General features: G+C 41.7%; 2 protein-coding genes across 10 annotated transcripts in view; one reads left to right on the plus strand and one right to left on the minus strand.

Moving 5' to 3' along the window:
* Positions 1-217: 217 nt before the first annotated feature.
* LOC124275719 (peroxiredoxin-like 2A) lies at positions 218-7,484 on the plus strand. Of its 6 annotated transcripts, none has more exons than XM_046711371.1 (7): positions 248-362; positions 1,012-1,083; positions 4,152-4,329; positions 5,564-5,638; positions 6,123-6,257; positions 6,752-6,887; positions 7,113-7,484. In XM_046711371.1, the coding sequence occupies exons 2-7, from the start codon at positions 1,019-1,021 to the stop codon at positions 7,229-7,231; spliced, it is 708 nt and encodes a 235-aa protein (XP_046567327.1). In that variant the 5' UTR covers positions 248-362; positions 1,012-1,018; the 3' UTR covers positions 7,232-7,484. The 6 variants fall into 6 exon arrangements, with proteins under 6 accessions (XP_046567342.1, XP_046567327.1, XP_046567334.1 ...); XM_046711378.1 differs by lacking the exon at positions 248-362 and adding an exon at positions 440-649; XM_046711361.1 differs by lacking the exon at positions 248-362 and adding an exon at positions 440-637.
* A 4,115-nt stretch (positions 7,485-11,599) lies between these two features.
* Positions 11,600-27,932, minus strand: part of LOC124275755 (histone acetyltransferase KAT6A-like) — a 33,827-nt gene continuing 17,494 nt past the window's right edge. For 3 of the 4 annotated variants that reach the window (XM_046711423.1, XM_046711415.1, XM_046711441.1), the window contains exons 11-19: positions 24,922-25,152; positions 24,599-24,692; positions 24,161-24,307; positions 16,395-16,479; positions 15,800-16,016; positions 14,343-14,442; positions 13,936-14,049; positions 13,437-13,693; positions 11,600-12,230 (exon numbers count right to left, since the gene is read on the minus strand). In XM_046711423.1, the coding sequence (XP_046567379.1) occupies positions 11,694-12,230; positions 13,437-13,693; positions 13,936-14,049; positions 14,343-14,442; positions 15,800-16,016; positions 16,395-16,479; positions 24,161-24,307; positions 24,599-24,692; positions 24,922-25,152 (1,782 nt within the window). In that variant the 3' untranslated portion in view covers positions 11,600-11,693. The remainder of the gene's footprint in view (positions 12,231-13,436; positions 13,694-13,935; positions 14,050-14,342; positions 14,443-15,799; positions 16,017-16,394; positions 16,480-24,160; positions 24,308-24,598; positions 24,693-24,921; positions 25,153-27,932) is intronic. The other variant, XM_046711433.1, reaches the window with a different exon arrangement.

Here is a 27,932-nt window from a genome sequence, read left to right on the forward strand (position 1 = left end):
GATATAAGGTAAACTTCACAAGCCTAATTTCAGATCTGAGGAAATCTGGACGAGTTTGATTCCTTTTCTAATTATCATTAACGTTATTGATACCAGAGACCATATAATATTATATATATATACATATATTATATGGTCTCTGTGGATACAGTCTCTCATGTCTGGGTGTCGAATCACCAACCAAGAGAGCAAGCGAGGTTTTTCTCCAAAGAGGGGATAACTCTTTCAGTTTGACAGTGTTACTTCCCTTAGATGAACCCCTCGCGAATATGGTGTACCAACATGTCATGGGTTGAAATATGACAACTTTAATATAAGTTAATGACTCTGTCCAAACTCCAAGAGTTGTTATCCAACCCTAGGTGAGCAGTACTTCTTCATTGTAAGATATGGGGATGTTTCATAAGATAGCATGTCTTTGACCCAGTTAGCCATCGCCGATCGAGCTCCCTAGAAGGTGACGGGTCATTGATATGCAGTCCAAAGTCGCGACTGCGAAATGTCAAAATATCTCGGCGAGTTACCCTGCTTGTACCGTCACCAAAATAGTGACGAGTCATTGTTCACAATAGACGGAGATCGCTCAGCGAGGCCAAGTAAGCCTCAGACATTGGCCTTTGAAACCTGTGGAAGCGTGGTATTGTAATTTGTATGATCAATTGTAATTTGTAGTTAGCCACTGTTTAGATCGTATAGTACATTTAGACCTACGTTAGGTGAAAACATGGTGACAAATTTAACCGAATTATGAGCAGACAGTCCTCTGCCCTGTTTTTGTGTCACAGGTGTTCAATACAACCTGGCATATATGATTATATCAATGAGCTCTTTACAAATTTGTCAATACAAGTCTGTTGATACTAAATGTACACCAATAACGAAATAATAAACAACCCTTTGAAAAACATCACACAATGGACTAGCTACTGTATGGTAATGAAACATCTTGCAATGACATGTTCAAGTTCAGTGTGCAGCGGTAACAGCATTATTACAACTTTATGTCTGTAGGCCGTGAATGACGGGTAGAGCTGGGTACTCCGTCGTGGTTGCAGTTGTAGTAGCAGTTGTAGCTTTCTACGGGTTGGTATTGCCACATTTCACCTACAGTAACCTCTCTCTTTGCTAAACCTCCTTATCACAGCCTACTCCACATGTAACAAATTCACCTTTATCAAAAAGTTGAAATCAAACACAATTCTACTCCAGCAACAGAAATAGAAAGATACAAGTGATGTATGACCTTAGTTAGGAAAAACTGAAATTCGGAGTTTGAGTTTGTTACATCAGGAGATGACTGTAAGTAATTCTTTACAGATTAAATATAATCAATACAGTTTTACCTTTACTTCTTAAATTAGCATCAGTATCTCATACGCTTATAGACTACATGAAAATGTCAGTGATTATGTTGACAGTCCACTAGTGTCTGCAGGTTGCATGTCAACAATCTAGCAGGCCGAGGGTTTTTGCAGTAAACTAGTACCTGGCAGACCACCTCGGTAGCAAATATAAATAATGTAGCATAAAATTATCATATAACATTCAATGCTTAAATTTAAAGTTACTTGTCATTTTTTTAACTTTTGTGTCCTGGTATTCTTTGTCTGGTTTTCACACTTGTTGTTTAATGCTGCTGTTTGCAAATTTCTGGATATAAACATGGAAATTGATGAAACAGCATCAGTATATTCTCAGACTGAGCAACTTTAAGGAACTAGTGCATAAAATGTGTCAAAGATTTCCAGGGTTTTACCTTGAGTCCTGTATTTGAGGGTCCCTGGGACTCATACTCTTAATTTTCAGGGCCCTGGACTACAAAATGGGGGTCCCTTACACTTAAATATTATTATTAATACTAAGTTGTAATATTGTTGTTATTCAGTTACACTTATTGTAATGTGTATCGTGATCACCACATTGTTACAGTAATTAAATTGCAAATAATACCATAACCCAGTTAGTAGCAGTAGTAGTACTGTCACTTGATTGGAATTTTTACAGAAAGTATTTGGACTTTTTCTGCATCCCTATGGACGCGCTAATAAATTGTGTTGCATCCATTGTCAATTTTTATGTATATCGGACGCAGGAATTCGCATCCTGTAAATCCCTGGATTTCCATACCAAATATATGTTGTAGTGAAAAGTAAGGGTGGAGGAGAAAAGTTCCAAGACTACCCCCATTTCTGGTGTTCCCAACCGTGATATTACTGGAATATTGCTAAAAGTGGCGTAAAACCATACTGACTCACTCCAAGATTACCATGACATAATCTGGTTTATCTGAGGATGGTGCAGATTTGGAAAATCATTTCATTTCATGCAAATACATTATGAGTTTCATTTTCTTGCACAGACTTAACTCTCAGTACCATGCACACATCTTATTCACAGAATTGAAGAATAATGTCTTGCAAGTCCAAATACTTACTTTCCATCAGTATCATGTGTTAGCTCCCTGCTCACGAACAACTGATTCAAGGTGCCTCTTCATTCCTTGGATCAGTTTCCGGATTTGTTTCTGAGGAATCCTGTTCCATTCTTCATGCACACCAGCAGTCAGTTCATTGAGAGTCTGGACAGGTGGGTCTGTCTTTCGAACACGACTGCCGAAAATGTCCCACGGATGCTCAATGGGATTGAGATCTGGACTCATGGCTGGCCATGGGAGGTCTCAACAGCATTCTATTGCAAGAACTGATTGACCTTGCCCCAAAGGGAACCATCACCTGGATATTACAGGGAACCATCACCTGGATATTACAGGAAACCAAAGCTGGTCTCCAGACACGTGTACGACCATCCACCATATGGTGTAAGAAATGACTCTCATCAGCCATGATGCAATGTTCTAGCGAACAGTGGACGGTGGGGTAGCCTAGTGGTTAACGCGTTGGCTCGTCATGCCGAAGACCCGGGTTCAAATCCCCACATGGGTACAATGTGTGAAGCCTATTTTTGGTGCCCCCCGCCGTGATGTTGCTGGAATATTGCTAAAAGCGGCGTAAAACCAAAACTCAGTAAGTCAGTCAGTCCAGCGAACACGTTGATTATACCAGGCAAGTCGTGCTGCTTTATGAGCTGGAGATGACTATATGCTTGATAGGTCTTCTGGACCTGTAACCTGCTGCTTTCAGCCGATTCCTGATGGACCTGCAGGAATGGCTCTCCCTGGTAAATGCTGTTGCTGTGCTCGAGCCTCATGAACAACACCACCTAACTAGTCTCAACAATGCTATATCCTCTCTTGTTGTCTTACGGGATCTGCCAGGTCTTGGAAGATCTTTACAATCATTGGTAGCCCTGTGTTTGTCCAAGAGTCTTGAAATGAAGTAAGGATTGTGCCCAACTGGATTCCCGATTTATGTTAGGGACATTCCTGCATTTCTCAAGCCAGTAATTTGCCTCCGTGTAGCCTCTGACAATTATGACATTCCATGACAATTATGGTACTGAATATTCAGTCCAAATTGAAAGTAGAGAGCGTGACATGTTATCAGTAAACATTTGATTTCAACATTGTTGGGGTATGACATTGCACACCATTGCACCTGCATCGAATACCTCCTCTAAAAATCAAGCAGTACAGCAAGATGCAATGTTAATAAATCATTCTGAGAAATGTTCTGCTTTCTAAATTCACAAAATTATAGTTCTACGAATTAGGTGTTTCGTATTTTAATTTCCATATGTATATTTTGACAACCTGTATCTGGGAGACAATCCATCGATTGATATTAGGATAATACATTTCAAGATGTGAAAGAGCACAATCAACAAAGTCAACTTTCAGTGGCCAATCACACAGTCCATATTTTCACCTATATCCAGGATAGGTTGATGAGATCTTGATCTTAGCCAGAATCTTTATGGGGTTGGTGTCGTGAAATGGGCCAGTAACCATTGTGTTAGGTCAGCCTGTATTAATTGGAAACTTTCAGTCACTGTGCACTGAAATATTGTTTCCTGAAGAGACTAAAAATATTGATATATTCCAAAAAGCATAATAATATTAGATCTATGTACCGGTAGTTCTACAATTTTTTGAGCATTGAAGATTAGACTGTATTTTCCATGGAAGGCCATTAAGTTAGATTTCCTTTAATTTTAACTCCAATACTGGTATTATTAATGTTTGTTTACTCCAGCCTCCCTGCGATGGGCTTGTCCCGTGTATTGCTGGGAGTGGCTGGGGTTGCTGCCGGGGCAGCCATCTTGTGCAACTTGCCAACCAACCCCTTCGTACCGACACCAGTGAAAGCAACGCTGCCGTACTTGTCTGGGATCAATCTGAAGACAATTGAAGAGAAACCAAAGGAATTCAAGGTGACTATGTGATTGCTCACTGTAGAAGGGGTACAGTCATATCTCAAATTAATCTTCAGGATGTATTTACCATCAGACTATTAAGAGAGTGAGATACACTGTAGTCAGCTGTATGTCAGCGGTGTCACAGAAGGACTTACGTAATGGTGATTGTAGATTCTTGTCCTGCCGGCCCATTTCATAACCACACAATACTTGTTCATCCGCTGTTACAACACACATGCACAACCTGAGACTTGTTCTGCCCCTGTGTCCTCCGACAGTGCAGAAAAAGGATTTTATGTTTTCTACTAATATGGGAGGTAACTCTTGCAAGTTTAAGACTGTAAGTTTGCAGTAGCCAATGGCAGGATCAGACCGCATCAGCCAGGTATGGACAGTTCTGTGATCCATCTGGTGTGAAGCACATGTCTACCATGTGCCTGGCCTGTGTCTTTGTCCCCTTGTGGTGTTGTAGTTCTATAACTGGTCCAAATTCTGAGCTAAATTGATGCATTTGACAGCTAGAAAAGTCCTGGATAAACTGGACCTGAATGCCATTTTCATATTCTCAAGGATGTGATCAACAATGAACTTACCTGGAAACTACCATTCCCAAATCATTGTGATGTTGGTACTTGCTGGCTTGATTCATGTGTTTAAGAAGCTGACTTCCTTGTAAAGCAGTAATTATGATGTGTAGTGGGGAAGCCTTGTGGTTAAAGCATCAATTTGTCTTCCCAAAGGCATGGGTTCAAATCCCAACAATATGTGGATCTCATTTCTGGTGTTCTTCGCTGTGATTTTGCTAGAATAATGCTAAAAGTGTCGTAAAACCATACTCCCTGACGATAGATGGAGGAATGTAACATACACTAATTTTTGCAGTATTAACTATGATGAATGTGAAATCCTGTCTTAGATCACACTTGAAACATGATACAGAAGAATCACTGACTATATCATGTTACGAGTATTTAGTGTACTCTTGATGCAAATGAACTATGATACAAAAAGTAATCAAGTAACCTGTAGTCTCAATATGCATAGGTACGTGTAGTTTGTTCAACCTCACTCGAACTAAGATTTCACCTGATGTTCAGACAAAATATTTGCCTTGGCAATGTATACAAGGTTGAGATGTGTATCACCTTGATTATACTATTGATAATATATATACACAGGGAAATATATATTCCATGTGATGCATAATGATCAAAAACCAATGATTTTCTTTGTGTGTGTCTAATTCCAGGCCAAAGCATTATGGGAGAAAAGTGGTGCAGTGATAATGGCAGTGCGGCGACCCGGATGACCTTTGTGTCGGGAGGTGCGTTCAGGGCCAGGTCGACAGAACGTGAAGTCAATCTTTGTTTCACATCATGTGTATCGTAAACTTTATCAAACATAGCATTTCACATATCCATTCAGTTCACACACTTATTCTCATCCATGAAGATCCGGGTTAGAATTGGTCTTCAGTAACCCATGCTTGCAAGAGGCGACTAACAGGATCGGGTGGTCAGGCTCGCTGACTTGGTTGACACATATCATCATATCCCAAGTGTGTAGGTCGATGCTCATTCTGTTGATCACTGGATTGTCTGGTCCAGATTTGATTATTTACAGACCGCCACTACACAGCTGGAATATTGCTGAGTGTGACGTTAAACAAAACAAAAAACCAACTGACCACTGCAGCTTATTCAGCCCCACACATTCTCTCCCACACCTATCCATTCCTTCACTCTTTCATTAACTGGTTCCCCGTCTTCCTGAGAAGCCCAGGTGTATCACTGTGTCATCTGTTCCAGGAGGCCCAAGGGCTGTCCTCCCTAAAGTCGGATCTTGATGCCCAAGGAGTGGCTCTGCATGCTGTAGTGCATGAGACCCTTGGAGTCAAAGAGTTCCGACCCTTTTTCAAAGGTGATGTCTTCCTGGACAAAGAGGTAATTCTTGTGGTGTTATTTGGCCTTTACCATCTCAATATCCATTCAGTAACCTTATTGCCCAAATTACAAAACAAAGGAGAAATCACCTGTAGTATGAAAACATATCTAGACAACTTGTTCTAATGTGAGGCTCTGATGTAGAACAGTGCATGTGCAGTTTTTAGTGTTGCAAGGTCACTGACATTTCGTGAGAATCTGATTAGCCAGTGCATGTCAGGTGGTCAAGTTCAACAACTTGGTTGATTGCACAGTTGTACCCCAGTGACTGCTGATGTTGCTCACAGTGTCCACTGGCTTGTGTGCCCGAGATATAGTTGTCTACTCAGTGCCATGGTACAGCTGCAAAATTGCTCACCCTTTCATTGAGAGACATTCATTTGTGAGGTCAGTGATCCGTAAAAAAGTCAACCAACCAATTGGCTACACAGGTGTTCTGAAATACTGGTAAATAGTCTGACATGTGAAAGTTACAGTATTTGTCTTCATTGCAGCGCAAGTTTTATGGTCCAACAGAGCGATGGATGTTGTTTTCAGCGCTACTAAGAGCTAAAGTATGGATGAACGTCATCTCCAACCGACAGAGTGGAGTGAAAGGCAACATGATTGGTGAAGGGAGGCTGCTGGGAGGTAAGTGCTTCCATTGAAGAAGTCACAGTACCTGAATGGCTGTGAAAGCCTGCACAGTAGTAAACTGATATGGCTTATGTACTGTTTTTCACTAGCCCATTGCCTTCCTTATCCCAGATCATGATATTTAATACAACCAACAGTTATCGATTTCATGAACCGGTACTTGGGATAAGTATGGACAGCGATTTGGCTTCTCTAAACACAGTTTTGTTTCTGTTTCAGCCGTATTCGTAGTTGGTCCAGGAGAACAAGGAATATTGTTTGAGCACAGGGAGAAAGAGTTTGGAGATTATGCTAATTTGACAGACGTTATGGATGCAGTAAAGCAAATTAAGCAGTAGACAGTGTTAGTATGGATGTATGTGTGAGATGTTGGCTTTGAACATAATCAAGCAGTATATATGCATGGCTGAGTGTCATCACCTTAATCCATCTCATCAGCTGTTGCAAAGTCGTTGAATGAAGTCTCAGGTCAAAGGTTACCTCCCTGAGATGGAGGACAATACAACTCAGGTAACAGCTGTAGAGCTGCATGAAGTGATCTCGTGTATGTAAATCGTGTGTAACTAAATAATAAAATGATCATTTATGGCTTGTTTTGTTTTATCCTTTCTCACAAACGATTTGCACAGAAAAGTACTCGTTTAAGAGCGATTTCTGTACTGTTTCTATCCCCTGCCGACAGGTGGGGTGAGGGGATATAACAATGAATGAAATCTGTCGGTCAGTCTGCTCCTCAAAGGGGACAAATGTCAACTAGTTAACATTCACTTCCATGGAATGAATACCTCAATTGTAATGATCTAAACGTCACATATCTTTTCATGAAGTTGTACATCCTTAGAACTACCCACCCGCTTATTCATCACACCAATGTCTAAATGTTACTGGAGTGAGTGAGTTTGGCTTTACACCGCACTCAGCAATATTCCAGCTATATGGCGGTGGTCTGTAAATAATCGAGTCTGGACAAGAAAATCCAGTGATAAACAGCATGAGCATCGACCTACACAACTGGGATATGATGACGTGTGAACCACATCAGTGAGCCTGACCACCCTATCTCGTTAGTCGCCTCTTACGACAGGCACGGGTTACTGAAGATCAATTCTAACACAGATCTTCACAGAGCGAATGTAACTGGAAGAAGTTACCCTTCGTCTTCAGAGCAGCAGTTGTCAATGAAGAGTTGTGTCCCTTGAGCACAGCATAAACCTAAAGCCATGAGTTTAAATCCTAGTTCACCTTGATTGTGTTGGTAGGTTTGTCAATGTCATTCCCACGCTCAGGGCAAATCCCTCAAAATACTATTTGGAGACAAATCCTTTTCAAACTTACTTTTAAAGTTGATCCTGAAAGTGAGTTCTGAGTGATGCGTTCATGGGTTGTATAGATTTCAATGTATCTACTTGATGAGTCTTGCAACAACATATCACCCCTGTGAAGTAAAATATTGAACATGACAGAACATCCCACAGTAATTTGTTTTGCTGGTATTCAATTTGTCATATAACCTGTAACAGATTGTCCAGCAGATGAAGACAACATAAGAAGCGTATTTACAAAGGAAAACGTTGCCCCAGCTGAAGGTATTTTGTGTTGTTCTCGACTTGTATAAATGGTACAAGGTCAGTTGTGGCCTACTTCAGAGGTACAACAGAAGTCAAGAGCAAATTTTTGTAGTTCAGAGAGGATGAGACTGTCCTCTACAGACTGGTGCTAATTTCAAGTTGACACCCAGACATTTTGATAACTGCTATTTATTAAACCAATAGTTTTCTTCAGTTAGTGGTAGATAGATGTACACCTTCAGTAGGAAAAAGTAGTATTTGAACAAATGGTGAAAATAATTCTAGGGAATTCCAGTTTATGCAAGGAGTCAACTAAGTAATGGCTTTACATATTCTCATTTGAGACAGTGAACTTTGTAGTCACTTTAGTATTTTGCAAAACTTTGTCGAAATAATCCTTACTTATAACGTAACTTTAGTCAGAGAATACAAACTTCATTCCATCCTGATTTGTAACATGGTGGTTCTAAAACAAACAATTTCTTGGTACAAGGGAAACTTTGGTGGTTAAGAGTGCAGTTTGTGTGACTGTTTTAAATCATGTTTTCTGAAAAATTGGCTCCTCTGGAATCCAAATACTGTGTCTGTATTCAGCTCTTCAGCAGAGCACCGCAACATAATCAAAACAAAGACATTCACTCACATGAGTGATAGATAGAATTAAGTTATAATTTATTCAAAATGCACAATGCACATTTTTTTAAAGATCTTTACAATCTAGACAAAAATATACCATCAGACAAATACGACCTCACAGTTATCAATGGAAGGTGAAATAATAAAAACTGTACAACAGTTGACCTCTAAGTAAGAAAAACCTGAGACATCTAGTAAAATAGACACTCGGGATGTCCCTGTGTTCAGAAGGTGAACTTTTTTAAGTCAAATGTACAGCATGTCTGGGACAAAATGTCCAAATCATGTCTAGGAAACAATGATTATCTTGTTCTGCTGGGTGTAGTAATCTCCACTTATTGAACATAGCACTCACTATCTCATGTCTGAGATCTTTGATCACTTTTCACAAATGTCTCTGTCATCTTGTGATCCATCACGACATAAATTAGTATAACACTTTGCACCTGAACAAATGCAAACAATGAAAATGGGTGAAAATGAGCAAACTCTCTGATATATATATGTACACAAATGAAATGCGATGAAAGTTTTATGGCATGTGTTGTATGTCAGTGGGGCAAGTACTACCTCCGCATGACAGGGTTGACATTGTTCATGTTGAGTGATGGAGCAGTCATATAGCTGTAAGCATACATGGGGTTGTTGGACTGGGACTGCTGCATTTGTTGTTGGAAGGGTTGCTGGGCTGCGGGGTGCATGTTCATCATTCCAACCTGCATTGGCAGTTGAGGTTGGTTCAAGAAACCATGGTTGGGAATATAGCCATGATTTATCATTGGCTGACGATAACTATTGAACATGTTCATATTGTACCGGGGAAGCATTCCAGACCCTGGCTGAATTGTCACATTAGGAGTGAACGGCACACTAGGGTTTACTGTCACATTAGGGTTAGCACTTTGAGGTTTACGTGTGGTTTGTCTGCTCCTTGGATACTTGCTACACTGTTGAGGCTGAAGTTGCAGTTGTGGCTGAAGATTGGGAATGGGCGGAGTTGCCATGGAGCGAATCATGGCTGGAGGTGGGGTCATGGTATGAGGTGGAGGGGTCAGATTGGGTGGTGGGGTCATGGTATTTTCATGCATCAAGTCCATCATATTGGCAGTCATTTGCTGTAATTTTGACAAGCTACAGCTATTTGGATTCTGGTAGTTGCCAGTGTTCTGTTGTCCTCCACAAGGAGTATTATTGTGGACCAATCTGTGGGTATTCTGGGGTAGCATGCTAGGACTATAACTTGAACCAGATGACCCATATACCACAGAGCTTGTAGCTGGTGGTGGAAGGTACGTTCCTGAACTCACAGGCATCTGCATTGGATGATGTTGAACAGTATCCATGAATCGAGTCACACGGCTTTGATTATTACAGTATGACTGCTGGGCTTGAATACAACAATTCTGTGGCAACTGAGCACAACTCTGAACCTGAGCACAGCTCTGCTGCTGTTGTTGCTGTGGCGTTGTTGGGGGTAGCTGCTGTGGTTGAGGCATCTGGGTTGGGGGCATCTGGGCTTGTGCACAATCAGAATAATTAGGGGTGGGAGCAGATTCAACAGAGTTGTTGGCCATCTCATTACTACTAATTGATGTAGGTGACTCAAGACCTAATTGTGTCACATCTATATCCACTGCATTAAATCCATTGTTGCCTAGGTTGGTATTAGGCATATTGTTGATCTGTGTATTCTGGGGTGAGAACACAGGTCCCACACTACTGCAGGTCTGGCTTGGATGGTTTGGAGTTGGTGGCTGTACATTGTTCATGCTCATGTCACGCTGAGCCATTTGCTCCGTTGCAATGTTACCTGTTGCACTATTGTCAATTTGTTCATAATTGTTCCTCAGCTCCTGGGCAAGCGCTTCCTCAAAGTTATTAGAGGCACTGAGAGTGTCCTGCACAGTGGTATCACTACTAATATCCTGGAAATTATCATCACTGGGTATATCTGCTGTGTCTGGTGTGTGCTCCACTGAGGAATTAGTTGAAGCAGATGCTGCTATTGGGGTTTCAGTTGCTGCTGCTGCAGGAACTGGTGTTGGTACTTGTGGAGATGGGGGAGTGTCTGGTTGTTTGCTCTCCTGAATAACTGGCTCTTCTTGGCGCGGAGTGGGAGGCCGTGGCTCTGGCTCATGCATAGGCAATTGCTCAGGCTCTGGCTCAGAGTCTGGGTTGGCACCTGGGCTTGGCATGGGTATATTAGGAGACATAGGCCGAGGAGTTGGCACTTGTGGTGTGAGAGGGGCAGGGGGCCCATCATCACTATTTGAATCGGACACACATTCTGTAGGTTCAATGGCTGGACTTGGCTCAGGTGGACCTGAAGATTCACTGGGTAATGTTTCTCTTTCCTGTTCCAAACTTGCTGGAGACTCCAATTTTGGAACATTTTTGGGTGAATTTACAGTTTCCTCTTTCTCACTTTCTTCACTTTCCTCTTCTTCATCATCTTCTTCCTCGTCATCCTCCTCCTCCTCTTCTTCATCATCATCGTCATCATCATCATCATCACTTTTAATAGCACTTTCATTTGTTTCCTCATTCTCTTTTTCCTTCACTGTTTCAACTCCATTTGTATGAATATCAACAGATTTCACCACTTTCTCACTTTCAACCGGGGCTTTAATAGATACCTCTGTATCAACCTCATTACACTTTTTCTCATCTTCCTCATGACTTCCATCTTCATCGTCATCATCATCATCTTCATCATCATCACTACTGTCACTATCAGACGATGATGATGACGATGATGAAGAATCATCACTTTTATTGTCTTTCTCTTCATTGTTGTCATCACAGTCAGCCACGTTACCATTCTTGCTCGGTGCGCCAGAGTCTGCAGCGCGCTGTTCACAGCAGACACAGCCTTGTCAGGTGAGGCTGAATTCTGTACAGAAGTGTTCGTGATATCCATGTCCATCTCCCCATCACTACCATCTGTCAACTTACTGACGTCTCCATTAATGGTCACCTCATCATCAACATCCTCCTCTTCTTCACGTTTTGTCTCAGGCTCTTCCTCCTCAGTATCACTTTTGTTTTCCAATTTTGTGTGAACTGGAGTTGATGGGTTATCACTTTCTTCTGCACCTGAGACTTGAGATTCAACCAGGGTTCTGTGGCGAAGCTGGAAGTAAAAACAAAAATTTTATGCATTCTTCAGTTAAACCACTTAAAAAAAATAGAAAAGAAAAAAATTGGAAATAGAAAGGAACATTTTAAGCCCTCTTGGAAAAGTACAAGAAATTAAGATTAAAACCTGACAGATCACAGCACCTGTTTTCATATATTATGGATATCTGAGTACCATTAAATATATAAGTGAACTATTCAATTACAGTTACCAATGATCACCGACACATTAACTCAATTTAACCACAAAAACTGACAATGTGTAATAATTAGTTACACGCCTAACAGTGATAAGGCAACATCCTTTTGAAAATCAATCTTCTGTTTGAAAAAATTATAATCATTTCCATTATCTGGTTTAAGTAAGAACGTCAAAGAAATCAAAGTCCATCCCTTTGTGCTACGTAAGCTATATATACTGTTGAGGAATGCACACGACAACTGGATGGTGATAAATATACCTTGAATGATGTCAGTATAATGTTTGTTCTTAGACTTATGCACCAGTTATATCTTATGTTTTATGTTTTTCATCAAAAGTTGGGAGAAATGGACATGGTTTAATACCAGAGAGAGGGAGAGAGAGGAGAGTTTACAATCCTGAAAACAAAATGAATAAATACTTCTCCTAAATGTAATATGCCACATATGAACATATTTCTTAGGATGTTTTAACCTACAATTTCCAAATTCTAGACTTGAGAGTCCACAAAAACAAAGACTAAAAGCTGATCACTTTTTCAAACTCTGTGGCCAATGTATCATTTAGTCTTTTTTTCAGTCGGTAACCTTTGATATATTTGTAAGTTCAGATAAAAATAGAACTTATCATAGACTTGATAATACAGATTCACCATTATATGTTTAGTCTTTTTTGCTTAACTGAAATCTGGCAACTATGGAATTTGGCACTTCAAATTTGAAAGTGCATAAATACCGGTCAAAGAAGGAAACTGGCCCTTTTTGTCTTTCTTTCTTAAATCATAGGCACTTGGCTATAGCAATCTGTATACATCCAAATACTTAACATTTCTTAATGCTGATAGTAATTTTTCTCTGACATTCATTATAGATAGAGAAGTAAAACTAACTAAAAGTGTGATATGGCAAATAGTGCCGGACAAGCCATCTACATGAACTACGGATCCAGATATGGATCTCATTATGTCACACCTGTCACAGCTCATGCAGGAGCACCCACCTTTCGTGGTCTGCCTGGCCGGCCTCGACGTACCACTGGGTCTTTCTTCACAGGCGAGCCACGAGGAACTCCTTTTGGCCATCCGCCTTTCCTCTTTCGTCGCTTCTGAACAACATGTTCTGTTACAATATGTCCATTTCTTCGAAGTGTAATCTCAGGTCTTCCTTTGATTTCTTTCTTAAGAGTCTTGTTTGACATTTTATTACAGTTGTTGCCGTTTAGATTTTCTTCTGTTTTTGGAACACTCTTCAGTTTATCTGGGGGTGGTAAATACAAACACAAGAGTTATTTAACACATTAAAAATTAACAAAAAGCGAAAAAAAAATAATGTTGATGAGAAGCCCATTGGATTATACATGATCTAATGTATTCTATACTAATATATAATCAAATTTGGCATCTATCACTTCGGTAACGAAACATATTAAAAATGACATGCACAAATAGCTATAGTTTGCATATGTTTGGGGAGAAACTGTTAAGAGGGTAGTCCTTCACCTTCAAGATAGCTGTTGCTTATTTCTGTCATTAGACTCTTTCGAGATCTCTTAGGTTCTGGAACGGGTGACTTGAAGCTGTTCAACCTTTTTCTCCCTGGCTTCTTTCCAACCTGAAAATACATTCACTTTTCAAGTCAAACTGAATATGGAAATGGGAAGGGAGCAAAGTACTTTATCAAGGTTCTTGAAATCTGATGAGCTGCGAAGTCTTTAAGCAACTATTAAGTACAGCAATCATGGATCTAGTGTATTTCAGTATCATAGCTTATTTCATAATATCCAATGGTATGTTGATGAAACCATTATGGATCCTGAAGATATGTCTTAATTGTTTTACCATATTTAGGATATCAGAGATATTAGAATGTTTCAAGGTCTTTATGGCAGTTTGTACCAGCATACCTTTTTTGATTGGGACTTCTTTGACAGGACTGAGCTTTGAATCTTCCAGCAACTGACGTCGGTCTTCTGCTATGCTGTTGACCACCTCACTCATCTCCCGTAACTGTTGTGCATGATTGATACATTTACTTCATAGGCATAAAGAAACAATTTCTTCTTCAAAACCTGCACTTCACACATATAACACTTTCAAAACTCTTTCCTTTCTAACGACCATTAAAAAAAATAATTACCGGTATATGAATGAGTTGTTTGAATCAGTCATGAAACATACTGCAAATGCAGAGACAAATCTAATACTTCTGTTTTGTGTTATGACAATTTGAAATCACTTGATATTAAATAGGACTTACTTCTTCATGTTTCATAGTAACATCAACAACACACAGAACATAGCACTGACACACTAAAGGAAGAAGCGTGCAATGAAATGTTGATGAATCGGTATTATAGAAATGAACAGTTCTTATGAAACAACAACATGCAAATGAAGCATACCAGGATAATGTTCAATGAGCTGGTTGTGACGCAGTACATAAATCAATCACTTGATGAATGGAACTGAGATTATGACATCAATTTTTGAGTTCGACATTAACAAGTACTAAAAAGGAATGTTCTATTCAATAGGTGCTAAACACATAGGTGTTTTTTAATAAATAAATCACAGATGATAAAATCAACTGAAGTCTTTGGGATTACAACACCAAACTATTTAAAGTGATAGCACACAAAGGTTCTACATTTATAATGTTTTTCTTAATAAGTTTAGAAAATATTGATCAAACTCAGATAAGTCCCTCTATAAACCTTTACAAAAAGGTGGATGCTCCTGTCAGACTTAACACACTATGCAAGAAGCTTGGTACCAACTTATCCCCCACAGACTATCACTGAGAAGTATGAGATATTAAAAGTCCCTTCTCCATAGCAGGATAAAAAGTTTAGGTTGTTCTATACAAAGAAGGACCTGCGAGTGTAATCAGTAAAAACTAACATATTAACTCTGTATAACAATGTTAATCTCACTGTAATTAGTGTACATAATAATACAAACTGTGGATGTGTCATGCTGCATTTACACTTACATCCAATCTCACACATCTTAGTTCAGGATGATTGAGTATAATGCATGTTACTGCAAAAGCATTCATGGCAAAGCTTTAGCTGAAATGAGTTTTGGCTTCAAATGATATACTACTTCATTCCTTTCCCAATGAAACAACTACATCTGTGATGAAGAAAAGCTATCTAAGGACATAACAGAACTACATACAAAATGTGGATAATGGTCAAAGTAATGATGACATACCTTGCTACAAGACACCCCTGAGAAACAAAAGTAACACTATGCAGGTGGGTGCAGACAAGAAAAGCCCAGAGTTGCTGGTAACATCCCATACAGAAATGGTCTTCACAGCACAAGCATGCCACCATACAACAACCCAAATATTACCCACCCTAAAGTATCTAGAAGTTGTAGGAGCTCCAAATGGCAGACGGAACCTTGGACCCACCTCTTTCTCAGCACGTTTCTCTTCTTCCAATAGAGTTTGATTAGATATTAAAGGAGTCCAGCGTAGGCACTCAGCATCTAGCTCAAGACGTTGGTGTGCTTTTAACTTCAGTTTGTCCATGTATTCTTGTATCTTCTTGCGATTCACAGATATGACAATTCTAAAAAACATGTCGAATGATATAGTAAATGCAACACTAATTTACTGCTATCTTCAGAATTATTTTTTTAAATGACTAAACAATTATATTGTAACATATTTTACCAAACACGATGTTTTTTCAAAAGCTCAATAAATTGTTTATTTAATTCTTAAATCTGTTAAAAGGAAAAATAACTTCCAGTAACTGAGGTAGTGTTTGGCATCCAACTTATATGACACAGACTTCCAATATGAACTAGACAAACCAAAAGTAAATAACTTGTAAGACAATCATTAAATATTCACTGAAACACTGTTTCTTAGTATTTTGGCATGAAATGGAAGCAGGTAACGAGTCAAACTTTATTTACATGCATCTAACAGTCTCGGTACTTACTTTCCATCCTTCTTGACCATGAAGGTCAGCTGCTGCAGGGTCCCAGCAACATCGTGAGGACACATCCCAGTTGCACGACTGATGGCTGGAAAAAACACGCACATTTGCAAAATTTGCAATTTCCTAGACTTCAAGTTGACACATAAAGAGTAAACACATAAAATCAAACATGTAGATGACGTAACTGTTCCTTTACAAAGTAAATTAACTTTACTTCAGGCCCCTTGATGCTTCAGACAATTCTGCTTGTCTGAAAGCCTCAGGAGTTACTCCCCTTCCCTCAGATAGGGGTATAATTGCTACCAGGAAGTGTGAGTAGCATGACCAGCTGATCACACTCAGTCCAGACATAACAAGAAGACAAAGTCATCAATATCCCCCGCAACGGCAAAATACTCTTTATAAATATGTCTGCTAGTTATGATTATGTCAAATGTTTTGGAGTGTATACAGCAGAGTGGAAGGAGAGTATTGAAAGGTTTTTAAGATCTACTCAAGAAAGGAGCACTACGACCAAATTCAGTTGAAGCCTAACTTGTTGCCATGGAAATGCAAAAAGATGACATCCTCATAGTTACAGCCTAAGTCATGTTTCCAGGGAAACAGCAAAAATGTAATTTTTAGAGTAAAATTGATATTTTATACTTATCCTGACTCATGCTCTTTTGCTTGTCTTCTTCTTCTTGCGAACATAGTGGAACACTTGTATCTCCTTATTTGAAGCTCCCTTCAAAATAAAATCACTAATTGGTACTCACCACGAGTTGCTCCCCTTTGTCTCCCCTGGCGGGAAAAGGTGTCGCCACCCTCTGGCCATGTGCTCCACTCTCTCCTGATTTAGCGAGCCCAACACTTGAATTTACAGGGAAATCCAAAGTGTTATGTGGGGAGGATGGGAGGGCTAACCTCATGAGTCAGGATAAGTATAAAATATCAATTTTACTCTAAAAATTACATATTTTCCTTATCCTGACTCATGCTCTTTGCTTGTAGCATCCTACGGAACGGAGGTGGGTAACAGAATACTTTGGATTTATAATTAGTGATTTAGTATAGATATACTGTAATATCCCCACGGAACTTCATGAAGTCTTAGATTTAGGATGTATCCTGTATAAAGAAACCATAGGTTATATAAAGCCATTAAAGGGGAATTACATTATGAATATATTGAACAATACATATAAATTATATATATATATATATAGGTGACTCTGATAGAGGCACTGAAATTGACTATATCCAAGTATATGCTTAAGGTAGAATACTTAAGCTGAACATATATACATAGCCCTAAAACTCCTTAGAGTTATAAGCTAGATGAGTATGTATAAAATACATATTAATCTTGTGAGGCTAATATTTTAACGCCTACGAGGGACTGTCAGTTGCTGAGCGAGGACCAGTGGTCCGAAATGGTGAATGCCAGAGACATCTTCTGTAGTGATGTCTCTTAGGTAGTGATTAGCAAATACCATGTTAGATTTCCAATAGCATCCTTCCATAATCGTGTTCAAGGAACAGTTACCGTGTAGGGCGAGGGTAGAGGCCAGTGCCCTGATCTCATGTGGATTTGATGCTGTTGGTGGGTCCAAGCCTGCTGCCTTGTAGGCACGGAGAATGACAGTCCTTATCCAAATAGATATTGTGGTCCGTGACACTTCTGTTTGATTCAGAGGGCGATAATGGGATGAATAAACGTTTGAGAAATCTTCTCCTTGTTTTGGATCGTCAGAAATAAACTTTGAGCTTTTACGGACACAGTGATAGGTCTTGTGTATCTTGTGATCCGAGAATAGAGGATAGCCGGATGTGGAATAATCTGTCTGGTTGACCTGGCAGTTGATTCTTTGCAATGAAATCCCATCTTAATCCGAGGAGGTGCGCTGTGTTATGATTGTCATCAAACTGTATCCTCTCGTAATCCAAAGCGTGAATTTCAGACATTCTTGCTGCTGTGGCTAGCGATAGCAGAAACAATGTTTTCTGTGAGAGAAATTCAAAGTTTGTCGATTCCAAGGGTTCATAGACCTCACTCGTGAGGTGTTGTAACACTACATTCAGATCCCAAGCTGGAAGCGTGGAACTTCCGCTTTGGTCCTCCAATCGAAAGCTCGTAGTAAGGCCAGTAACTCTGGAGATCTTGTCAATTTGACACCCGCTCTCATGGTGATTACAGAGCTAAGCTGGCGGCAAGATATGTTGATATCGTTGAACCTTTTAAATGTTTGTTTTGGCGTAGGTAACACAAATAGTCTGCCACTTGAGGTTGTGAAGCCTCTCTTGCTGTAAACCCTTTCTTTGTTGCATAATTTTCGAAACTGTGCCACTTGTCGTCGATAGGTACATTGCCACGAGTTGAGTAACGTAAGGCAAGCGTGACTGCTTTTGCCGCCCTGGCAGAATATCCTCTCTTGTTTAAACACATTTGTATACAGTCCATACGTGTAGTTGGAACATTGCTGGGTTTCCGTGCACTTGTTTGGTGTGAGGATGAATTAACAGGTTTGGCGCGCTTGGGTAGCTCCAGTGTTGGTTGACCGATTTCTTGAATTAGTATGGGAAACCACGTTCTGGCCGGCCAGTAGGGCGACCAAAGTGAGTTGTAGGCTCTGTGTTTGTCTGATTTTCTGTAATACTTGAGGTATTATTGCTGGCGGCGGAAACGCTGCACGCATTGAGGCCTTCCCATGATAGACTTAGAGCGTCCGTTGCCCAAGCTTGGGGGTCTGGGACTGGTGACAATTTAATGTCGGTAGCTGATTGTTGAATCGCGTGGCTTAATAGGTCTATTAGCGGCGCCCTAATTGCTTGATTATCTGTGCAAAAATTTCCGGTTGATCATCCACTCTGTCGGTGATGGTAGATGAGGCCGAGAGAGAGCCGCGTCTGCTAGTATATTTCTGGCTCGGGAATGTGCACTGCTTTGACATGTAGATTTAGATCTTGTATTAAATCGAACAGTTGAAAGCTTAGGTTCAAAAGGTTCATCGATCTCGTTGAGCCTTGCTTGTTTATGTAGAACGCCACTGTCGAATTGTCTGTATGGATCATTAGGGCGCATTTTGTAGAAATGTGCTCCAATGTAGAATGGCGCTGATTACAGCTTTCATTTCTAGACTGTTTATATGGAGTTTGCATTCTTGCTGATTCCATAACCCTGATATCGTGTGGTTGGTGAGATGAGCTCCCCAACCTTGGAGTGACGCTGCCTACATACAGATGGGTTTTGTATTCCTGCTCTGCTAAACAAATCCCTTCGCAGACATTCGATTTCTTGGTCCACCATAGTAGATGTGGTCTGAGATGTTTCGGTAGACTGAATGGTTGTACATCGTTGAGATGTGCGTTGATGAGGACCTGTAGGGGACGTAACTGTAATCTGCCTGTGACAGTCATGTCTTGGGCTGATGTGAGAAGACCTAGTAGGCTCTGCCATTGTCGCGAGTGGTAACGGAGAGAGTAGAGCTGGTGGAATGGTCTGTTGTATCTTGAGCCAACGGTCTTCTGGTACCATAATACGGTTGCGATTTGTGATGAATCGAATACCTAGGAACTGTAGGTCTCTTGCGATGGTACTAGGTCCGACTTGCGTAAGTTTACTAACCAACCTAGTTGTGTTAGTAGCTTTATGATGTAATTTAACTGTAGTTTGAGACGAGTGGATCTTGATCTACTTGTATCCCGTCGTCGAGGTAAAACGACTCGCGTAGCCCTTGACGATGTAGAAATTTGATAATCGGTTTCGTTATCCTCGTGAATAGCCAGGGGGCTGATGATATTCCGAATGGGAGTACTTTCCACTGGTAATGTAGCCCTTCTAGAGTAAATCGTAGGTATTTCCTGGAATCGGGATGAATGGGGATGTGCAAGTAGGCATCCTGTAGATCTATGCTGCCCATGTAGTCCATAGGACCGAATCATCTGGCGTAACTGAGGCAAATGTATCATCGCGAAAACTTCGTGGTTTGCGTAGATAGTTCTTGTTGAAAAAGCTCATGTTGTAGATGAGTCTGTATTTCTCCGTGGAGTTTTTCTTGGGAACTAGGAAAACTGGGGAGTAGAAACCTGGTTCGACGTTTGCTTGATCTATTACTTCTATGGCCTGTTTGGATAGGAGTGATGAGACAGCCTCTTTTATCTTTGGTAGTTGTTGCGCTTGTAAATCGAACTTGGGGGGTTTGATTGTCAGCGGAGGCTTGTCCTGTAGAGGGATACGAAATCCGTGTTGAATAATGTTGGAGACGTAAGGATCTTGCAGTATTCCCCAGTTTTCCCAGTGTAGTTGGAGGCGTCCACCCACTTGAGCTGGTTGTACTGGAACGGCTGGGGGTGGAAGACTCCAGTCGTTCCGAACCTGTGTTTCAGCGTCTATAATTGCGGGAACCTCTGGGTGTCCTGCCTCTTCCTGATCCTCCTCTATAGTTGCCATATGGGCGACGAAAAGAATCTTTACCTCTAGAGCTGGCTATCTTCCTGTCTCTTGCTCTTTGTAGGCCCGTGAACTTAGATCTGCCTGAGTATCTTTGTGAAGTCTGACGAATGACGCTGGCTAGTGTGTCCATCGATCTAATCATAAGGACTTCCCTGGAATCCTTAGAGACTTCCTTGGCGACCTTGTCGATTTCTCCGTCAAAGATGGATGTTGTCGACCACGGGGCTGTATAAAGTGGGGCTGTAAAGTTCTCCCCCCAATTACAGGAGGCGAGGAGGCCTTGACGACGAGCTAAGGTCAGTGCTGCTGAAACAGATGTAAGATGATCCGTTAAAAACTGCTGATCTTTCTTTTGCATAAGTAAGGCAGAATAAATCATTCTATCATCTTCCGTCGTGGAATCCCGGAATCTAGTAATAAGAGTCTCATTGATCGTCCTAGATCTATTTAACCCAAAGAACATACGTCTCGTCATGGTTTCTATATGAGCCAACTTGCGATCATCCATCTTGTAAATCTTGTTCTTTACATCGCTGATGATCTTATAGTTCTCATCGATGTCCTGGGCCTTGTAGAAGGAGTCCATGTTATGCGTGGAGAACTTCTTGGCTTGAAAGTTGGGTAGATGTGGTATCTGAACTTTCGTAGCTTTCTGGAAAGCTGCATCTAGATTCTGTGGCACTGCCGCAATCGGGTCGATCGGGGGTAGAGTGATTGCATCTGGATCATCTTCCTTCATCAAATACGTCTGAGCTGTATTGCCACTTTTAGATGGTGATGTGAGATCTAGGTTATTGACCATCCAATACCGTATCTCTGCATCAGAAAATATGATTCCTCCATCATCCTCAAAACCATCATCATTAATAAATTGTAGATGCTCTTCGGGACTGCGTGTAGCTATCTGAATATCTGATGAGGTTTGTGGCGATCTAGTTGACTTGTGCGCCGCTCTATGTGGAGATCTGATGGGTGATCGACCTGGTGATGAACGGAGTGGAGATCGTCTATGGGATGATCTTCTCGGAGACTTGTGAGGTGAATGTTGATAGCTTCGCGAAGCTCTTCGGCAGTCCCTCGATGTTCTTCTAGACGATGAAGATCTGGAATCATATGTCTTTCGCGAATGCCGCCAGCTTGAAGCTTCATTTGCGTCCGGTCCGGGGATCGATGATATGACCTTCAGCGAAGGCTTCCGTGATGTCTGATGGTCTGAGTCCATATCTAGAGATGAAATCGAAGATGGTGATGATCTCTCCGCCGCGAAGGCCTTAGCGAAGGCTGTACATCTAGGTCCTTCGTCAAGGTGGTGCGGGACTTCCTTCAGCGAAGGTGACATCGTCTTGGCTGCTACGTTGACGGGGGTGCCTCTGGGGTGCTGTCACGTTGGAGCCTTCGAAAGCTTCGGACCCTGCTGCGCGCAGTTTGTAGTGGTCCTCCATGATGTTCATAATCTGCCGCATCATGTCTTCTGGGATGATCTGTGACGAAGTCGTCGGCGTCTTTTCTGCGATGGGGTTCACATCAATGGCGTCTGGCGTCGGTGTAGAGGCATCAGGCTGCATGGAGATCTCTGCAGAAGTCACAGTCGCTGACACGGTCGCTTCTTCTGCCGTAAGTCGGGGATGATTATCGGCTGATCATCGTAGAGGCCCAACTCTGCTGCTGGAGCGATCTCGGCTGAAAGTTCTTGCTGTCTTCGTGAGATTTCCCTTTGGAAGTCTGGCGCTGCCCTGGAGTGTCCTCAATCTGCGTTGAGGCGGCGATGAGGCCCTCTTAGACTTAGTCTGCAATGGACGGGATGTCTGGGAGGCCGGTCGTTTCTTCGAGGTAACGGACTGCGTCCCACGTTCCTCTGCCGCAGGGGTCTCTAGCAGAACACCAGACGGAGAGGGTCGATCGCTAGCAGCTGACTGGAAGGAATATCTGGACTCTCTGCCATGTTTTGCCCTTGTTTGCGTGATCTATCTGCAGCACGTCTTAAGACGCATAAAGATGATATTTATTAAAAGCAGAATGAGATAAATTAATGCAGTAACTGCAACGTGAATTAAACGCACGCACGTAGAACAACTAGGGCATATTACATGTGGATCGGAGGCAGAAAAGCGTAATCTACAAATCGTACAGATTTTCATGAGCGTAAAGCTAGCTGAACAATCACGCGAATACACGTGAATAAACAGTAGAAATAACGATAATTAATCAATACAAATAGTAAAGGATACTAGCTATACCTCTATAGTAACCTATGAGAGGTAAAAACTAAGAGATTATCAAAGGATATGTGTGTAAGGAGACACAAGGCGCTCTCACATCCTGCTCACTGGGCGAAGAAGGAGAGAGTGAAGCACATGGCCAGAGGGTGGCGACACCTTTTCCCGCCAGGGGAGACAAAGGGGAGCAACTCGTGGTGAGTACCAATTAGTGATTTTATTTTGAAGGGAGCTTCAAATAAGGAGATACAAGTGTTCCACTATGTTCGCAAGAAGAAGAAGACAAGCAAAAGAGCATGAGTCAGGATAAGGAAAAATAATAAAATTCATATCTGGGTCTAACCCCATAAAGGCACATCTAGGGATTATGCTTGATATGTGTACCAAGTTTGATGAAGCTAGCATGTATAGTTTGGAAGATCTGCTCCGGACAAGATGACATCCTCATAGCCACAGCCTAAGTAATGTTTCCATGGAAAAAACATAAACTTCGCATCTGGGTCTAACCCCCAAAAGGCACATCTAGGGATCATGTTGACATGTGTACCAAGTTTGGTTAAGCCATCACGAATAGTTTAGGAGATATTCTTCGGACAAAGTGTGACGGATGCACGGATGGACGGAACTCGTTTCTATATCCCCCACAACTTTGTTGTTGCGGGAGCTAACAACAGAGGTTTGCAAAAATAGCTACGAAACAAGAAACTTATTTCAAATTTTAGGAGGCTATAGCAGTATTTTGTCTCAGTAGAACACATCAATCTAATCACAGTAGAATAATGCTGTCTGCACTTGAATGGAACTCAGGCAAGCCTGAGACGGATGATGATGTATGGGAACTTGTTCCATAAAAGGAAAATCTCTTTATTATTAATGAGCACACAGCTTAGTTTTACATTGTTTGGAGAAATTAGTCCTGCTGAAATGTCAAAATTGTACATTCCAGCCTATAACAAGTGAGGATACTTACTGGAGAGTTTGAAATACAGTTCGGGGGGCCCTTCTCTAACAACCCATAATACAGTTTTGCCACTTTGTCAAATGACGGATGAGACTATAATACAAAGTAACAAATTGAGATTAAATACAAAATCAAGAATACAGATCTTACTGACCTTTGATAGTTATTTTATCATCAGCCACCTTGTGCATGTATTCAATGATGATACTGCGCCAATATGCCATGTAGCTGACTTTGCCTAAGTCTGACAGTGGTTTCTCTGGGGAACCTGGCTGACCTTCAATCCTAGACAGTAGATAACCTGCACAGGGAAACAATCACTTTTTCAATAAAAGCTTCTAAACTTCTTCAAACCTAATTCTACTGCAACACAGACACTGTATGACATTATATAATGCTGTGCATCCAGATTCTACTAAAAGTTCAATTACTCAATTCAATGGCTAATATGTGCACTGAATATTGACAGAAAAGTGGTTTAAAAGAAATTCAGTTAATTTTCAACTTTGTAAACACAAACCATAAGAAGCAGCTATTAAATACAGATAATAATCATAAAATAGGCTCCTTGAGAATGATAACAAATACATACTAAATTCTATGAGAAATCTGCCATATCCCTTCCTCTGGTGCTGTGGCATTGTCATGATACAGGATACATTGTACTTCTGTTGACAGTGTTTCTCCTGGAATGTAGGTAAATCATTTCTTTTCAGAGAACATTTAACATCAAGACATGCATTACCACTTAGCAAATTTCACAAAAGCATTACCAATGAAGGCTCAAGTTACATCCGTACATGTTACAGTTCAACTTCTTGGAACAGTAAACAAAATATCTATAGAGCAAGAGTTAATGAGGTTTGCAAACATCAATTCTTCTTCCAAAGTACTGTTACTATCACACAAACATACCTTTGAGAAGTAGCCCACTAGATGACACCCAGTGTCATCATTGTGTGTTAGTACATAGAAGAGGAATGGTTCTACATCATAGTATAACGTCTTGTGGTCGAGGAATAGCTTGGCTAGTAGACACAGGTTCTGACAGTATATTTTGCTGACATTGCCATCCACCTCGAACACAGAGAGATCTCCTTTTCTGTAGATCTCATTGGCTGGGGGATGGTGGAGGCCACACTTGCTCTGGTAACAAGAAAATGCACAGATGCGACAAAATGTCAAGAATGTAACATTGTAAATTTTATAATAAATTGTATATTTATATACTTATCCATCTCACGGTATGCACCTCTCTTCTTCTTCTACGACCATGTGTGGAAACGTGCTGTAGGCTAAGTTGAATCAAATCTTACTGGCCTCTGACCCGCCCTGACCTCACCCCCCCCCTCCGACATCAGCACCTGTCAATCATCTCCGTAAGCGTGCAGCTCGCTCAGCTGATCATGTGACTACCTGTGCCTGTCATTCTTGGAGCTTCCAGTAATCTGTGATGTGGGGCAGGTCGGGTGGGTATCCATCGCGTGAGATAGGATAAGTATATAAATATACAATTTATTATAAAATTAACAAATTTTTAAACTTATCCTATCTCACGGTATGCACAATCCCACGGTTGGTAGGAGGGTCGCAGATTACCCCGTCAATACGTACAACCGGGAAGACGAATAACCCCAAGGAGGCCAGGAGAAAGCACCAAGTCCCGATATGCTGACTCCAAACTATAGATGGGTTTCTTGTAACCCATTGGCTTACACAGCACAAAAACTCTAGGGAGTGGGCGCTCCTGAATTAATGTGGTTTTCAGCCGCAACTTTTGACAAGCAAAAAGACGCAGTTTGGCAAGTAGGCCCCACTGCCCCGCGATTTATCAGGTGACCCCAGTGAATTAAAAGTTGAAGACCTTAATCTGGCCAGTCCCTGCTTCGAAACTACCCCCCACAGTCACACACTGGAAGGCGGTGAAAGAGGGAATAGCTCGGTTGCTCAACTAGTTTAACGTTCAGTACCAATCTCCCTACCTTACCAAGGTGTGAAAGGACTTAGGAGTAGAACGCTTCGAAAACCATGTAGGTAATCGGAAATCAACACTTTACTGACGTAATTGCTCGGAGAGTAGAGGTCAGTAAGCGGAGTGTCGATCATCTCTGCATGTAGCACAAGAATGGCCTCACAGCCTATTAAGTCATAACTTATGACAGTGCAGACACGCCCTATTCCCATAGGTGAGAATAATCTAATCCCAATGGAAAAAAGTAAAAAGACATGGATAACATCGATATCTTTTATTATGTACAGAGCAACACCGACCAAAGAAGGATTGCTTTATCTGGGAACACGGGCCGATGACAATTGCTGCGCCAGGACCAAGGGGCCGAATTGATGTAGACCTTCCACATCTGTAACCGATAGGTCTGTCAGGTAGTGTGAAGCAAACACCGTATCAGATCTCCAAAAACAGCCCTCCATGGACTGCAGGGAACAATTTCTATGAAGAGCCATGGTGGAGGCAAGAGCTCGAGTCTCACGAGGCTTCGCCGTCGACGGTGGAGGTAGGTCAGCAAAGGCATAGGCACGCAGGATCGTAGTTCGCATCCAAAACGCCAAGGTAGTACGGGAGACTTCCGAGGTGGAGGCAGTAGACAATGGAATGAACAATCTCTTACGCAGTCTGCGGCAATCCTGTGAGGCAGCTAGATAAATCCTTAATGCACGCACCGGGCACAAGGACAGATCCTCAGTGTCATCTGGCCCAAGACAGTGGACAATGGCGGAATCGTGAATGTGCGATCCGGCTGTCCTGGTAACTGATTCTTGGCGAGAAGATCCTAACCAAGGAAAACTGTTGCATGTCTAGACCTTTCAAACTGCACCCGAGAAACATCAAGAGCATGCAACTCAGAAATACAGGCAGCTGTAGCCAAGGCCAAGAGAAAGAAGGTCTTAAAGGAGACATGTTGAAAATCTTTCTCCTCCAAAGGTTCGTAATCAGCTGAAGTGAGATGAGCAAGTACAATGGAAAGATCCCAAGCTGGAGGCCAGAACTTCCGAGATTGGTCAGCCAGTTTGTAAGACCGGAGGAGAGACTGGAGTTCAGGGACAGTGGACACCTTCACACCCGAGGCCGCTGCAATAACAGTGTTAAGAGCAGCCAGGTAGGTAGATAGTGTAGAACCTTTGAGTTTTCTGGAGGTTCGTAGATGTTGAAGGTACTCTGCCACCATCTGCGGGGAGGCCGTAGTGGGGGGATGAGACGCCCTTCTTCCTGCAATCATAAAGTGACCTCATAGAAGTACGATGCGCTGTAGAAATGGCAGTAGCCACCCGTTTAGAATAGCCCTTCGCCGTTAACGACTGATGTAGATGTGCCAAGCGTGCAGATGGAGCGTCAACGGGGACCAATGTAGCTGGTCGGAGTGCGGATGGATCAGCAGATCGGGTCGAACGGGAAGTGGTACGGGATCATCCTCGGAGTTGCATGCAGTTTCACTAATATGCGAGGAAGAAGGGCCACTGGCGGAAACGCGTAAGTGTTCAGGTCCTCCCACGGAATGGCTAGAGCATCGAGGTCCCAAGTCAGAGGGTCCGGAATCGGTGAAACAAACTGAGGCAGCTGAAGGTTGAATCGGGTGGCGAAAAGATCTACTGTCGGAGTCGTCAACGGAAGACAAAGGGTCTGGAACACCGGAGGATGTAATCTCCATTCCGTTGGAGAGGGACGACTCGGCCAGGACAGAGAATCTGCGATGACATTCTTCAACCCCCGGAATGTGGTTGGCTCGGACTAAGACGTTGAGAGAGTCCACCAGATCGAAGAAGAGTTGGGTCCACTGCAGCAGTTGAGTAGACCCCATGGACCCCATCCTGTTGATATGCCAAACCACCGCTGCGTTGTCCGATTGGATTATGAGGGAAGTTGCTCGTAGGACATCCTGCCAATGACTGATTGCAAGAATCACCGCCCT

Source organism: Haliotis rubra, unplaced genomic scaffold (genome assembly GCF_003918875.1).
Source record: "Haliotis rubra isolate DU_JTF1 unplaced genomic scaffold, ASM391887v1 Scf105, whole genome shotgun sequence".
NCBI classification, from domain to species: Eukaryota; Metazoa; Mollusca; class Gastropoda; order Lepetellida; family Haliotidae; genus Haliotis; species Haliotis rubra.